This window comes from Notechis scutatus, chromosome 3, assembly GCF_049901735.1.
Source record: "Notechis scutatus isolate UNSWTSFEM ecotype Mainland chromosome 3, rNotScu1.2, whole genome shotgun sequence".
NCBI lineage: Eukaryota > Metazoa > Chordata > Lepidosauria > Squamata > Elapidae > Notechis > Notechis scutatus.
In genome coordinates this window covers 185716431-185729660 of record NC_142011.1, presented here as the reverse complement: position 1 = coordinate 185729660, position 13230 = coordinate 185716431, and the positions used below count along the sequence as shown (strand labels likewise).

General features: G+C 37.5%; 1 protein-coding gene across 5 annotated transcripts in view; it reads right to left on the bottom strand.

Moving 5' to 3' along the window:
* Positions 1–13230, bottom strand: part of VPS13B (vacuolar protein sorting 13 homolog B) — a 319343-nt gene that overhangs the window by 3935 nt on the left and 302178 nt on the right. For all 5 annotated transcript variants that reach the window (XM_026690439.2, XM_026690425.2, XM_087962041.1 and 2 more), the window contains exons 57-59: positions 11574–11750; positions 9492–9662; positions 2359–2535 (exon numbers count right to left, since the gene is read on the bottom strand). In XM_026690439.2, coding sequence (XP_026546224.2) covers positions 2359–2535; positions 9492–9662; positions 11574–11750 — 525 coding nt within the window. The remainder of the gene's footprint in view (positions 1–2358; positions 2536–9491; positions 9663–11573; positions 11751–13230) is intronic.

Below are 13230 nucleotides of genomic sequence, written 5' to 3'. Positions count from 1 at the left end.
ATGTCTTCAACGTTAAGACTTGTGGACTTCAACTCCCAGAATTCCTCAGCCAGCTGTCTTCAATGTTTGAGAAATGTTGAGAAATTTGAGAAATGTCTTCAATGTTAAGACTTGTGGACTTCAACTCCCAGAATTCCTCAGCCAGCTGGCTGAGGAATTCTGGGACGTTGGAAGTCCACAAGAGTTAAAGTTCCCAAGGTTGGAGACCCGTGCTGTAAAGGAACTTCTCTTCCTGTTTATCCTGATCAGGACAACAAAGGGGTGACTTAGCATGTTGCTTTCTGATGGTTGGTACAGGGCACAGGCCTTATGCTCAGAAATGACAGAGAGTCAATAACTGGATGGTTTACTTAAAAGATAAATGTTTTATAACGGATTGAAACCGGGGTGCATCTTAAGAGGATGGCAGAATTTCTGGATAGGGAGAGAGCTGAGCACTAATGCATCAAACATTTCTGCATCAGGGTAAAAATTTATAAAACGAATACCAAATTAAATAATGCACTGATGTTGTTCAGAAAGAACTAACTTTAATATTGAACATACACTAACTCCTGGTAATGTTCAAAAGATACATTCCATTTGTAATAATCAGCTGATTGAAATTATTCAGTAAATGAGAGTCATTGGCAGATGGAAAAGTAGAATGTGTGATTACTTCTGTGTGGTCTTGTTCTGCACATAAGCATAAGCCCATTCGCCCATTAGTCACAAGCAAGATACTACTCCATGCACTTCCATTTATTATGGAAAAGACTCAATTCTCTCAGCCAACAGACACAAAAAATAGAAATACAGTTGTCAGAATCTTGCACACTCTATCATTAATTCAGGGCAACATTGCATTGCAAAACCTCTTTCAAATGGGGGGAAAAAAGAGTTGCAAAAGAACTTGACATATTTATTTTTGGAGAGATTGTTATTTAACGAACAACAACAACAAAAACTGTCTTCCGAGTTCTGCAAAGTTGGCTCTGCTAAAGTTGCTCTCTGGTTTCAAGCCACTGTTTGCATTAAAGTGCATCTTTCCATCATTTTGGGTCACTTCTCAATTGCCAACATTTTTAAAGAATCTAAAACCTATGGAACATGGAACATCTCTTACATTAACTTCCAACTTTTTCCTTTCTCTAGTTTTCCTAGAATTGAAGTTTTATGTACAACAAACTTCCAACTGCTCAACAGGCTAAAGAAATGTACATATCTGATACACATGTTGGATAAACAATTATGTGAGAAAACAGCCACACACAACAGTTTCATCTTGTCCCTCCTAAACCTCTCCAGAGAATTAGGAAATTCTTGGAAAATCTTGGATACGGATTAGGAAAGAGGCATATGTTGAAGATGAACAGTTGTAGCTGGCTTTTTTTTTTTTTTTGGCTTCTTTTTATGCTTTTGGGCTGATGAAGAATTTGGGGAAAACCTGTGAGAGTAACCTTTGGATGACATCTTATTTCTTCAAGGGGTCTGTCTGTTTGAAACCTAGGCTTCTAATTTTATCATTTGTCCAAATAGGATCTTTAGCTCCAAGATGTTTTGAAAAGCATGGAGGAGCAGAACAGAGTGATTACACTCTTCATTCTTTTGGGTGCAAAATAATGCCTAAAAGTTTAGTTAATGGAAATAAAAAAGCTGCCAAGTGTAAACTGTTAGTGACTCATCTCAAGGAGGAAAACATTGAGCCAGTTAAAGGAAGATGCTGTATGAGTATTTAGCAATAACATCTACAATGTTTGCAATTCTTGGATATAATCTAATATGCCATTAATACCATATTGACACATCTGGGCCTGGCTCAGAGAAAGTGAGCATACTTTATACAGTGGTGTCATATGACCTGGTGGGAAAACTCAGAACACATTTCATTTGTTTCAGCAGTAAGCCTGGAAGCAGAAATAACAGCTGGCAACTGGTTTGTATGATAGTTATCAAGACAAAAGGGGGATCTCGGTGTAAATAGGCACTTAGCTTCCATTAGTCCATAGTAAACTGTGAGATCATCTGAGCTTCATAGAATTTCCTCACTGAGATAGGTAACACTTACAACTTATCAGGAATTTTTTGACCTAAATTGGCTATTTATATTTTAAGAAGATTTAATGTGATAATAAATTCCTCTATTAAATTGACTAGTTTTGCAATGCATTTTATATATACATTTTTAAAAAAAACTGGCTAATGAGAGCTAAGTATCTGAAATAGGAAAATAGTGTAATCATTAAAAGAATCTGATGGTAGGAGGGAAATATATATTTTAAATAAGATTTTAGTACTGTAATACAACATGCTACAATTAAAATAATACATATTAATGAACGTGCAACACGCTGAATTCATACATTTGCTCAAACCTACCATAGCCAGTCTGGGAGACTAACTCAGCTGCTCCTCCAATAGGCTTAGCAAAAACTCCCATGATTCCTTTCCCCACACCAGAGATCACGCCTTTGGCTTTGTGTCCCGCTGAAGCCTGGGCTTCCGATGTTTTCTGGAAGTTCTGCATTGGCTGATCTACAATCCCAGCAATTGCACCTGTAATGAGTTTTCAAGAATGACAGTATGATATAATCTCAGAGACAGAAGAAATGTTGATTTCTGAACACTTTTGCCTCATTTCATTTGAATATTTATGTGTTTGTCTAACACTGCAATAAGGAACTGATATAGGATCCCTTTAATTCAGGGTAGGAAAATTTCTGCTAGTCACATCTATTTCGCTTAAGAGAGTTCAATGTTTTGAGCTGCTTCACAGATTTTGATTACTGAGAGCATGTTATGGACCCTCACCCAGATTATTGCAATGATGGACGTACCCAGTTGCAAAACAGTTTACCGGAAAAGCAAATTCAGGAAATTGTTCCCCAAGGACCATTTTACTGTTTCTGAATATCCCATATCAACCAGTATTTCTGTTTTCTTTCTAGGTAGGTGAACATACTTCCAAAGAAATTCCTGAGCTGTAGTTTCTATGATATCTGCTGAGATATGTATGGAATTCAAAACATTACTGCATATAAATGTTAATCTTTGTAACATGCTGACTTCACATTTACTTCTTTTAAAATGTAAAAAAAATCTAAAACAAACAAGTGAGGCATAGGATATGGAGCCTAAGAAGCACCAATGTAACTGTCTGTTGACCTTTTGGTACCATACTGGGGACTAGTAGATAAACATTAAAATTTGGCTTCATTAGGTGTCTTTTAAACTTCCACCATTTTTCTAAATAAAGTTGTTGAATGGTAAAATTGAATATATTGTGTATATTTTGCTTCTGGATTTTGTGCTTGAGAGGGGAAAAATGAAATTTTGATGTTGGGTTTTGCTGATAAGATAGGTTTGCTATAGTAATGGCTAGTACACATTCACATGTAAAATTAAAAGGTATAGCTGCAATGTTATAACTTTATTCTACTGCGCTAAAAAGAGTTGGCAATGTTTGTTCTTTCTTTCTTTCCCTTCTTCCCCTATACTTTTCCCCTTCCCTTTTCCCTTTGTTATTTTCTTTTGTATTTTATATCCTGATAAACTTAATAATTCATTTTTAGAAAGAATATATTGTATATATGTGTATTTTAGATAAGAACAAATTTCTGCTTACATAGTGTGATTTTAGACCACTATTTAAAGTAAATCTCACAAACCCTTAAGCCTTTCCTATGTCCACTCTATCATTTTAACATGCCTTTATATTATAAAAATACTCATAAACCAATGCAATCTCTAATATATTACTAAGTTTAGTAGAATTAGGCCTGGAGACTTTTGTTACTGTTTTTGTGAACACAATCATATTTTATTTTAATGTGTACAGGTCAAACTTTTACAAGTACCTCAATGACCCCTCCAACTTTTCATATCAACAAAGAACAGCAGTTTAAATCTTCCTAAATGTAAACGGGTATGTCAGGTGGGATCTTCCTTTGATCCTGAGTTTATTCAAGCCATGTATCCCAGAGATGTGTCTTGCTGTTGTAACTTTGATGGATAATTTATTTGGATCTCACTAAAAGGATAATGATTGAACAAGATGACAAGGTGTTACATTATGAATCTGAAGTGCTAATGCTGAAGGTCATCATTCAGTATAGAAAAGACTAGCTGAAGCTTCCAGATCTCTTTGTAATAGAATAGAATTCTTTATTGGCCAAGTGTGATTGGACACACAAGGAATTTGCCTTGGTGCAAATGCTGTCAGTGTTCATAAAAGAAAAGATACATTTGTCAAGAGTCAAGAATCATCAGGTACAACACTTAATGATAGTCATAGGGTTCTCCAAATAAGTCCTCCAAATATGGACAAGAGACTTTTTTCATCACATATGGACAACAATAACTATATTAGGGCCAATTGCTATTCATTTTGTGCATATAAACAATGACAACATTAACAATAAAAACACAAATATTTTTGCATGAAATGATTAGGTGCTTTTGGAGACAACAAAAATCATTGATAAGCAGAATCTCTACCCTCCATTAGACTCACAACCTAGCCATTGCTCTCGGGTGGTTTCAGGTTGTTCTTTGCATCCATCTTACAATCCACCCATGAGTCCAGAGATGAGATAGAAATGTTCAACTCGCCCTTCAACTCATGTATGACATGCACCAGACAACCCCCATGACGCCCACGGCATGCCACATTCTTTATCTGGCACTCTATCCATTTAATGATTCCTTAAAGACCACCACCAGGACTGCCAGGATTGCAGTCATTGAGTGAAACCATCACATGACATTTCGCTTAATGACTGCTTTGCTCAATGATCAAGATTCTGGTCCCAAAAGGTTTCATAAGTTAAGCACTACCTAGAGCTTAGTAAGATTTTAAAACTTTGCTAGTGTTAGAATTAATACAAGGTTTCTGGCAAATCATACTTAAGCAATGTACTAGGTATCCTATGTGTTTCACATCCTTTTTAACTGCTAGCAATTTTGGGACAAAAGAATGTAGATAAAATGGGTGTGCTAAGGCAACATGCCATCTGGGAAACAGAAATGGTGGCATCTTATGCTTCTCCCCCACTCCATTTGAGCAAGGCTCTTCAAGTGTTCATCTCCTTCAATAACAGCTGAAAAAATATTGTATTACCAAGTTCAACATGTGTTGTTTCTTCCCATCTATCACAATATTAGATTCCTAAATTTGTCTTGGTTTAAGAAATAACTCCAACAAACCTTAGAACATGCAACTAGAGTCTTTCAAGGCTATCAGACAAACTCATTTGTGACATCAAGAAGGTAAACCAATGAAATCTGGGAAGAGCCATGAAAAAATATATTGTTTGAAATCTTAACACACCAGAGGAGACAGGTGAAAACAGAGATTGCATAGAGATATCAAATAATAATGGACGCATTATTTACAGAATTGTCCACTTAGGCTGGGTTTGCGTTGAATGTGATACTTTAAAATACTAGCAGATGATAAGGGCCTGGTGCTCCTGAAAAGATCTGCTTATGTATTCATTACTCCTAAAATGAAATTTAGAGTCTTCAGATACTTATATCACAAAGTGCTCGTAATTTGTTTTTAGTTAATTTTTCTGAGACTAAGAATAGTGGGGATTATTTCAGCAACGAAGAATTTGTAAACAGAATTTCAATGCCAGTTCAAGTCTTTCATTCTGATTAAGCAAAACAGTGCAGGCAACGCAGCCTAAGCCAAATTGTAAACTCAAATTTCTCATCTATATCTTCAGTAAAGGCAGCAATTAAGAGCAAGAAGTGATCTGTTTGAGTGAAATGTAGCAGATTTCCTTCCATAGCAAGGTCTAAATCCCTGAAAGATCAAGAAGATTCTGTCGGTCCAGTCACAATTATTCATGCAATAATGAGAGCCTTCAAGAAAATCTTCAGAGCTAGATAAATTCAGCCAATCTTCTATGTAGCTAATCAAAGAACCAAGAAAGTGCTGTGGCTGCTGCAACTTTCACTATATTAAAGAACCTCAACAATTGACTGATATTTCTAAAGAGCTTTTCCACAGAAATCTACAGTAATTATGGTCTGGAGTGCAGAGGCACAAATAAATGGTGAACATGTTGGTATGTATTAATCATGCACTACAAATTTTCTTTTGGGGTGATTGCCCATGGCTGTCATAGCTAAAATACAATTTTTAAAAAAATATTCCTTGGATAGTAGTTTGTACGTGATGCTTTTACCAAGGATTCTGCTTGTTAAGGTTTCAAAGTGTAATGAAACTGTCTTTATAGAAATTTTCTTTTAAGATATATCTTTCTTGGCAGATAGGTTCTTTATCTCTCTCTCCCCACCCCTCTTTCTGTGTATACACACACACACACACGTGTATGTGTGTTTATACACACATATCTATATACAACTGTACACAAACACACATACGCACATACTTGCTGTGGGATTCTGTCATGGCATAACATAATTTTCTATCATTTTTATCACTTTTCTATCATTTGAAAAATTGAAAATTTCATTGACAAATTATTTCCAAGTAAGATATGTTGTCCTATTTAATATATAATGATCCAGAATTTTTAAAATTGCATGCTTTGTTGAATAAGTTATATTAATCTTGATCACAAATAAAACACATTGAAAAACAACAAACCACAACATGTTTTAATGTTATGTATGAACTAGGTGACTAATGGCATTTACACATCAAGTATGGTTTGTTTTGCTGAACTCAGAGCAAGTAAGTTTTTCTTTCTATTGAATAAAACCACGTTGGCTTATTTGACCAATTCCTGATTTATTTTCCTACTTATTTTAGTGGCTCTTAATTTGCACCCTTTGAAGGCCAATTAGTATGAGATTAGGGGAGAGCATAAAAATAAAACAGGCATAAGCTAGAAAGGTACAAATTCTTATTAAAAACTTGTTTAGTGTTTCATTTACACATCATTCTATATGCAAAAATGAATTATATTATGACATTGTCATGTGTAGGTCAAATTAAAATTAAAAAAATGTGAAGTACCTCTAATGGGTCCCTTCCTTATCATGTCAGTACAATGTAAATTATGGAGTTAATATATGATATCATTAAAATGTCCTTCTATTGCAGGGTAAAAGAGGAAGCCATAAAATTGTCCATTATATGGAACATCAACCCCCTCCCCCCCACAAAGTCAGGTTATGTCTAAACCTGTTAATGTTCAGGAAGTCACTCCACACTCATGTCACTAGACTTGGGGATCCCAAGGAATTGGTAACATTTTAAGGTAGTCCCCTATTATGGATGATGCATAGTTGCAATATTTACTCTCTCTACTTGTAGTTTGTGTACTTTACTTTTTAAGAAATGTTTTAACTTTTAATAATGATTGCCTATTTTCACAAGGATTATTTTTATATTATTTATTTTATTTGATTGTTGTACGCTGCCCTGGGTCACTTTCTGTGACATGGGCAGTTACATAAATTTAGTAAATTATTATAAACTAATCTAATCAATGCAATTATTATATTATATATTATTATAGTATATATTATGATATCATATTATATTGAATTACAGGGCAAGGATTTTTTTTAAGAAACAGAAAAAACCTTTCCAAACAAGATTCTTCTAAACTTTTATATTTGCTTATTTCCAGTCACTTTGATCTCACAGGGTGATAATGTGGCCTCATGATCCCATGAAAGCATTTGTCAAGCAATACGTATTTGTGATTTTTTTTGGCTAGTTAAAAAAAACTCTGTGTACATTCTTTGTTCACAATTCTAAATCCTACTTTCCTTTCAGAAAAGTCTATATAGTGGTTAATTAAGTTGGCACAATGTGTCATCTTCTGCTGAAGAAATATTTTTCATCAACGTTTATGTGATATTTGAACTAGTGGTTTTCAAACAAAAACAAACATCTAAGTTAACCTTCCCCAACTTGGTGCTCCCAGATGTTTTATAATCGAGCAAACTGAAGCGCTGTGAAGCAATGGGAACATCAGAAAACAACACTATTACTTTTACAATACTGAAAGGAAAAAAATATGGAACTCATGTGTCTTTCTACTATTTACAAGATATTAAGGGAAAATAAGTTGCTTTGCATGAATGCACATGTCCAAAGAGCCAGGAATGGCTCCCACAGCTGCTGCACAAGTCCCCCTGCCCCCACCTTCCGAAACAACTCCTTTTAATGATTCAGATACAGGTGCTTTGTGCATGCTCTCATGTGTTGCAAAGACTTCATTCACATAATTAAAAGATCCAAGCCTTGTCCAAGAGCCTACTATATAACAACATGCAAATAAAACAATATAGGTATTATTCTCCATAGCCTTTAGTTTGGGGCAGGTAGTTTCTGGTGGCTTTTTGATTTTTAAATGGGCATTCATCTGCATTCACCTTCAGTGAATTGTGTTAATAAACTTGCTTTGCTGCAGTGATATTGAACAGAGCATTCCTTGCCCAGGATAAGCTGTTTTGCTGGTTAACTAAGCACGAGGCTCCAGTATGATCTACTCCGTCCACACTGGGAGCAACACGGGGGAGTAACAAGCTAAAGCCAGAGGCTGAACAAAATCCATTTCTATATAAACTCTCCAAAATTTGGAGTCTTGGCCCCGGGCAGTCATTGTTGTGAACCTGCTTTCCTTCTGAATTAGATTACTCTGTGATTCCCCATTAAATAATCTGTTCCCCAAGTGCGTATAATTCACATGCCGTTGCCGCTTACATATACAGCTCGGTGAAATAGAGCCTTCCTCTAGCATCGGTCTTACCAGATGGCTAAAACATCCTGTCTCTGCTCCCCTCCAAGGTTATAGAAACTCTTAATTACAAGAAACCAGAGCTTTTTCTGAGCTCTCTTTTTTCTCAGATTAGATTAGGATGATGAGATGGGGGAGGGGGGAGAGGCAGGCATCCCTTCAAATCCGATATGATTCAGGGAGAATGCCTTGCCAGGAATAATCAGCCTATCCAGGGCCTGGCTAGGGAAAGGAAATCAAATAATGCAGGAAAATAATGTATGTGCTTCCTCCCATCCCAAAGCACACTCTGGTTCCCTCCGGGAGGATCCCATCACAGTTGAGAACATAATTTACTGCCTCCAAGGCAACAGCCTTACTTTCTAACTGCGCTTTGCTTGCCCAGCCTCGGTTCCTTCCACTTGGCAGTGGCTACCTCTGACACAAGCATTCATTTCAAATGAATTTTCTTATCCCCACTGAGGTGGGGATATATAACTCACTTTTGGTTAAATGGAAAAAAACTAGAGGAATTGAGAATAGTGGAGGAACTGTATTTGGCCAAGCTTGAGGTGGCAAAATCTACACCATGGGGGCAGGCAGATCCGGCTTCCGCCAGGGGTCCTCTTGCTCCCTACTTTTTTGCCCTCACTGAGGGAAGAATCTGGCACTGGAAACTACACTCAAAAAAGTTTTACTCAAGTTGGCAAAAGGGAAAGACCAAATAAATATACCCACCCTGCAGATATTGCCAGATCCTACTTTCCCAAATGCTGAACGTAATGAAGACCAAAGAGGGTGTCTTACCCAGAAGGCTGAGGCCCAACCGGGAAAGGCCTTGTCTCAGTCCTTCTCCCAGACTTTCTGGCAGCTGCCTTCTCCATTCTTCTTGCCGATTGTAATGTTCTTCGTCCAAGGAAAGCCGATCCATATTTCGTGCCAGGCTTGTGGCTAGGTTGGTAATGGATGTTAATGTACCTGAAGGCAAACAGATGAGTAAATGCCCAGTTAGTTTGGAAAGGGCAAGAAACAGTATTACAACAGTTCATTTAGTGTCCGTTCAAAGTTACAACGGCACTGAAAAATGTGATTTGAGAGCTTTTCACACTTACAACTGTTGTGGCATCCCTATAGTCATGTGTTCAAAATTCAAATGCTTGGCAACTCATATTTATGACGGTTGTGGTGTCCGGGGGTCGTGTGGTCACATTTTGTGACTTTCTGATAAGCAAAGGCAATGGGGAAGCCAAATTCACTTAACAACCGAATTACTAACTTAACAACTTCAATATTCACTTAGCAACTGTGGCAAGAAAGTTTGTAAAATGGGGCAAAATTCATTTGTCAAACATCTCGCTTAACAACAGAAATTTTGGGCCAATTGTGGTCACAAGTTGAGGAATACCTGAATTTGGTTTTAAAATAATGGAAACTAATACAACTAAGATCTGTAACTCATACAGCTGTGTGAAAACGTCCTGCACGCTTTACGGTTTATGACATTTTTTGATAGGCCATTGATTTTATGATATTTTATACAAACTGCTATGCAAATATTGTTATGCATACCCAGTGGCATACGTGTTCAATTACTAAGGCCCATGCTAGTGTTTTGTTAATTTTTATTGTTTGTGGCCCTGAAAAGGACCATTTAAGTAACCAAACATGGTTACTAATATGAAATTGGACAGCCCTTATTACTTACCACCAGGTATGCATCAGTTAATCTGTTTTCATAGTCATTGTAAGCATGCAAGAAAATTCACAATCCCCATCCAAACAGCACCAAATTGCAAAAAGCTTATGCTTTTCACTTAAAAACCACCAGTATTTATTTAAATATAACAATATTTGCATAGCAGTTAGCATAAAATATCATAAAATCAATGGCCTATCCAAAAAATGTCATAAACCGTAAAGTGTAAAGCGTAAAGCGTGCAGGACTTTTTCACACAGCTGTAAAAATGGTATGTCACACTAATAATAAATGTTACTATTAATAAATGTTACCAATAATAAATATCCCTGATTCTGAATCCACTCAGTAGCCTTGATTATGAAGTCTGCTGTTAACTATGATACAACAAAACTTAAACTGGGATTGGCAATGAAGCTGTCTATAATGGACTCTGGGGAACTAAGTAAAGTTCTTAGCTCCCCCTTTTTCCCCCCTCTCCGGTTTTCAAAAGGGAGAATTTCCATTTTCAATTTTTTTTCCACATCCAGGCCATAGCAGAAACAATCATGACTTTGTCTGGCTATGAAAAGGTTGCATCCTAAACCAAGAAGCAACCAGCTAACAAAGTTCAGCAAATAATAGTACTACATGAAGATAATCTGACGGTGCTTTGAACTGCTGGCAACCTAGCAGTTTTCCCGTCTCTGAATCTTTTCTATTTTCCAGCTGGCTTAGGAAGCCACAAGATGGTGCTATGTCTGTACACAAATCCAGGGAAAGCCAGATGTGTGCTTGTTTTACAAATGTGTTCAGCAATATTTAATAACGGTGTCTATTATTATCTTTTCAGCTACATATGATGAGGCAATGTGGTGTAAGATTTCTAAAGCACTGCAGAACTCCTTTAACGTTTCTGCTCAGTTACTGCATTACAAAATGGTCATGTGGGAAAGCTTAAGTCACCAGTAGAAACAATAGTAGAATAGAAAAAATAGATGAGGTCTTCTCCCCCCAACAGAGAGAGAGAGAGAGAGAGGGAGGGAGAGGGAGGGAGAGAGGGAGAGCGCGAGAGCGCAACCAATGCCTTTCACTGAGACTCAAGGAGCTTAAAGGAAGCTGAGGGGAGCAAGTTCATCTGAAACATTTGATACCTTCCTTTAAGACCCTCCGCTGATGAGAATGCAGCGGAATTAGAAGGAAGAGGTAGATACCTTTAGATATGTGCTTTACAAATGACGTGGTTCCTCTGGAAACCCCACTAACAAAGGCCCCTGGGCCACGGGTGAGACCTTCATAGGGAAGCCTGAAGAAGTCTGCAATCCCATTCCCAACACTTCTCACCAAACTGCCTGGGCTGCCGAGAATTTCCAGAGATCCAACAACCCATCCTGCAAAAGAACACATGGTTAAAAAAAAAAAAAAAAAGTGTTGAGGCTCAGATGAACTTCACAGAAGCTGCATTTAAGTACAAAGGACAAGAAGAAGGGGGAATAAAACCCCTCACTCTTGTCCCCCCCCCTTTTTTTAACACTGAAATTTATCACATCATAAACTTCCTTTGAGAAAAACACGGGAAATAGCTCATCCACTACAGATTCAGTCACGGCAATCGTTCATGCTTTCCAAATCAAAGAAAATCTCTTTGGCAAAAACGCAAATAACTTTCAAATGACTTCCTTCCATAAGCCTCCCGTATTTGTGCTAAAGCTACGTGTGGAGAGATGGGTACTGCAGTTAAGAGGACCGACCGGGAGTAATAGGACCAGAGGCTTATTTTTGCTTTGGAGGCTTTACATCTCCCAAAGCAACTTTGTTATTTCACGTCCACGCAGCACAAGAGTCGTGACAGCTAGTTTACAGTGATACACTGTCCCGCCTTGGGGGAGCGTGAAGGTCAGCCGCTTGATGGGGTGTTGGGAAAGGGGATGCAGGTTTTTGACAAGTACGGGGAATTATTTTAATCCACCCAACAGCTCTGTGCTGATCACTTTCCTGTGGAGTCTAGTTATGGCCAGATAAATGACTTCTTGCTCAACATCACTGTGTAAACAGAAATGGCATTTGCATGCTGATTAAATTACTCAGAGGGAGGATCCTTATAAGTTCCCCACAAGAACTGGAGGGTGGAGGAATTTCCAAGATTTAGTTTCTTACACAAAGTTACGGTTGCTGGCAGGGACCCTGACTCTGAGCATGTTCCAGCAATGCTAGTTCTGAAGGCAGAAGGACCAGAAGGTCACCAAGCCTAGGAGGCTTTCTATAGCCAGGGCATTGCAAAGAGACTCCTGTCAAACCAGAAGAGCCCAGGCTTACACCTTCCTGGAGGCATGACTAGCTAGCTGTCCATGCTTGTTAGGATCAGCTAAGCGGCCACAATGGATGGACAATTTCTCAGGACAATTTCTCCTGCCAGTTCTTTTCAATTAATGCTGTATTTCTGCAACTTAGAAAAACATTCCAGAGTGAGAGAGAGGGCTTTATTATACTGATCAACTTACAAGGTTACAGAAAAGTCTGGTAATTTGATATACCAATTGACTTTCAAGCCAATAAGAAAAAAAAGTGTTTCAATGTTATGATTTTTCATTCCGTTATTTTTAAGACAACTTTAAAAAAAACAAAAACCACATAAGTTACAGTAGGTAAGAGTCCACTCTGATAAAAGCTGTTCCTTTGATTCTGCAGTAACTGCTATGAAACTTTGCATTTCCTCTCCTTTTCCAGTTCCTCATGTATCAAGAGTGTGCTTCTTCCTGAAACTTTTCAGTGAGTCTCAATAATTGAATAAACCTATCCACAAAAGCATTACGCAAATAAGAGATAACTTGTTTGACCACCTTAGGGTGGTACTGCATTTTCCACTTCAAT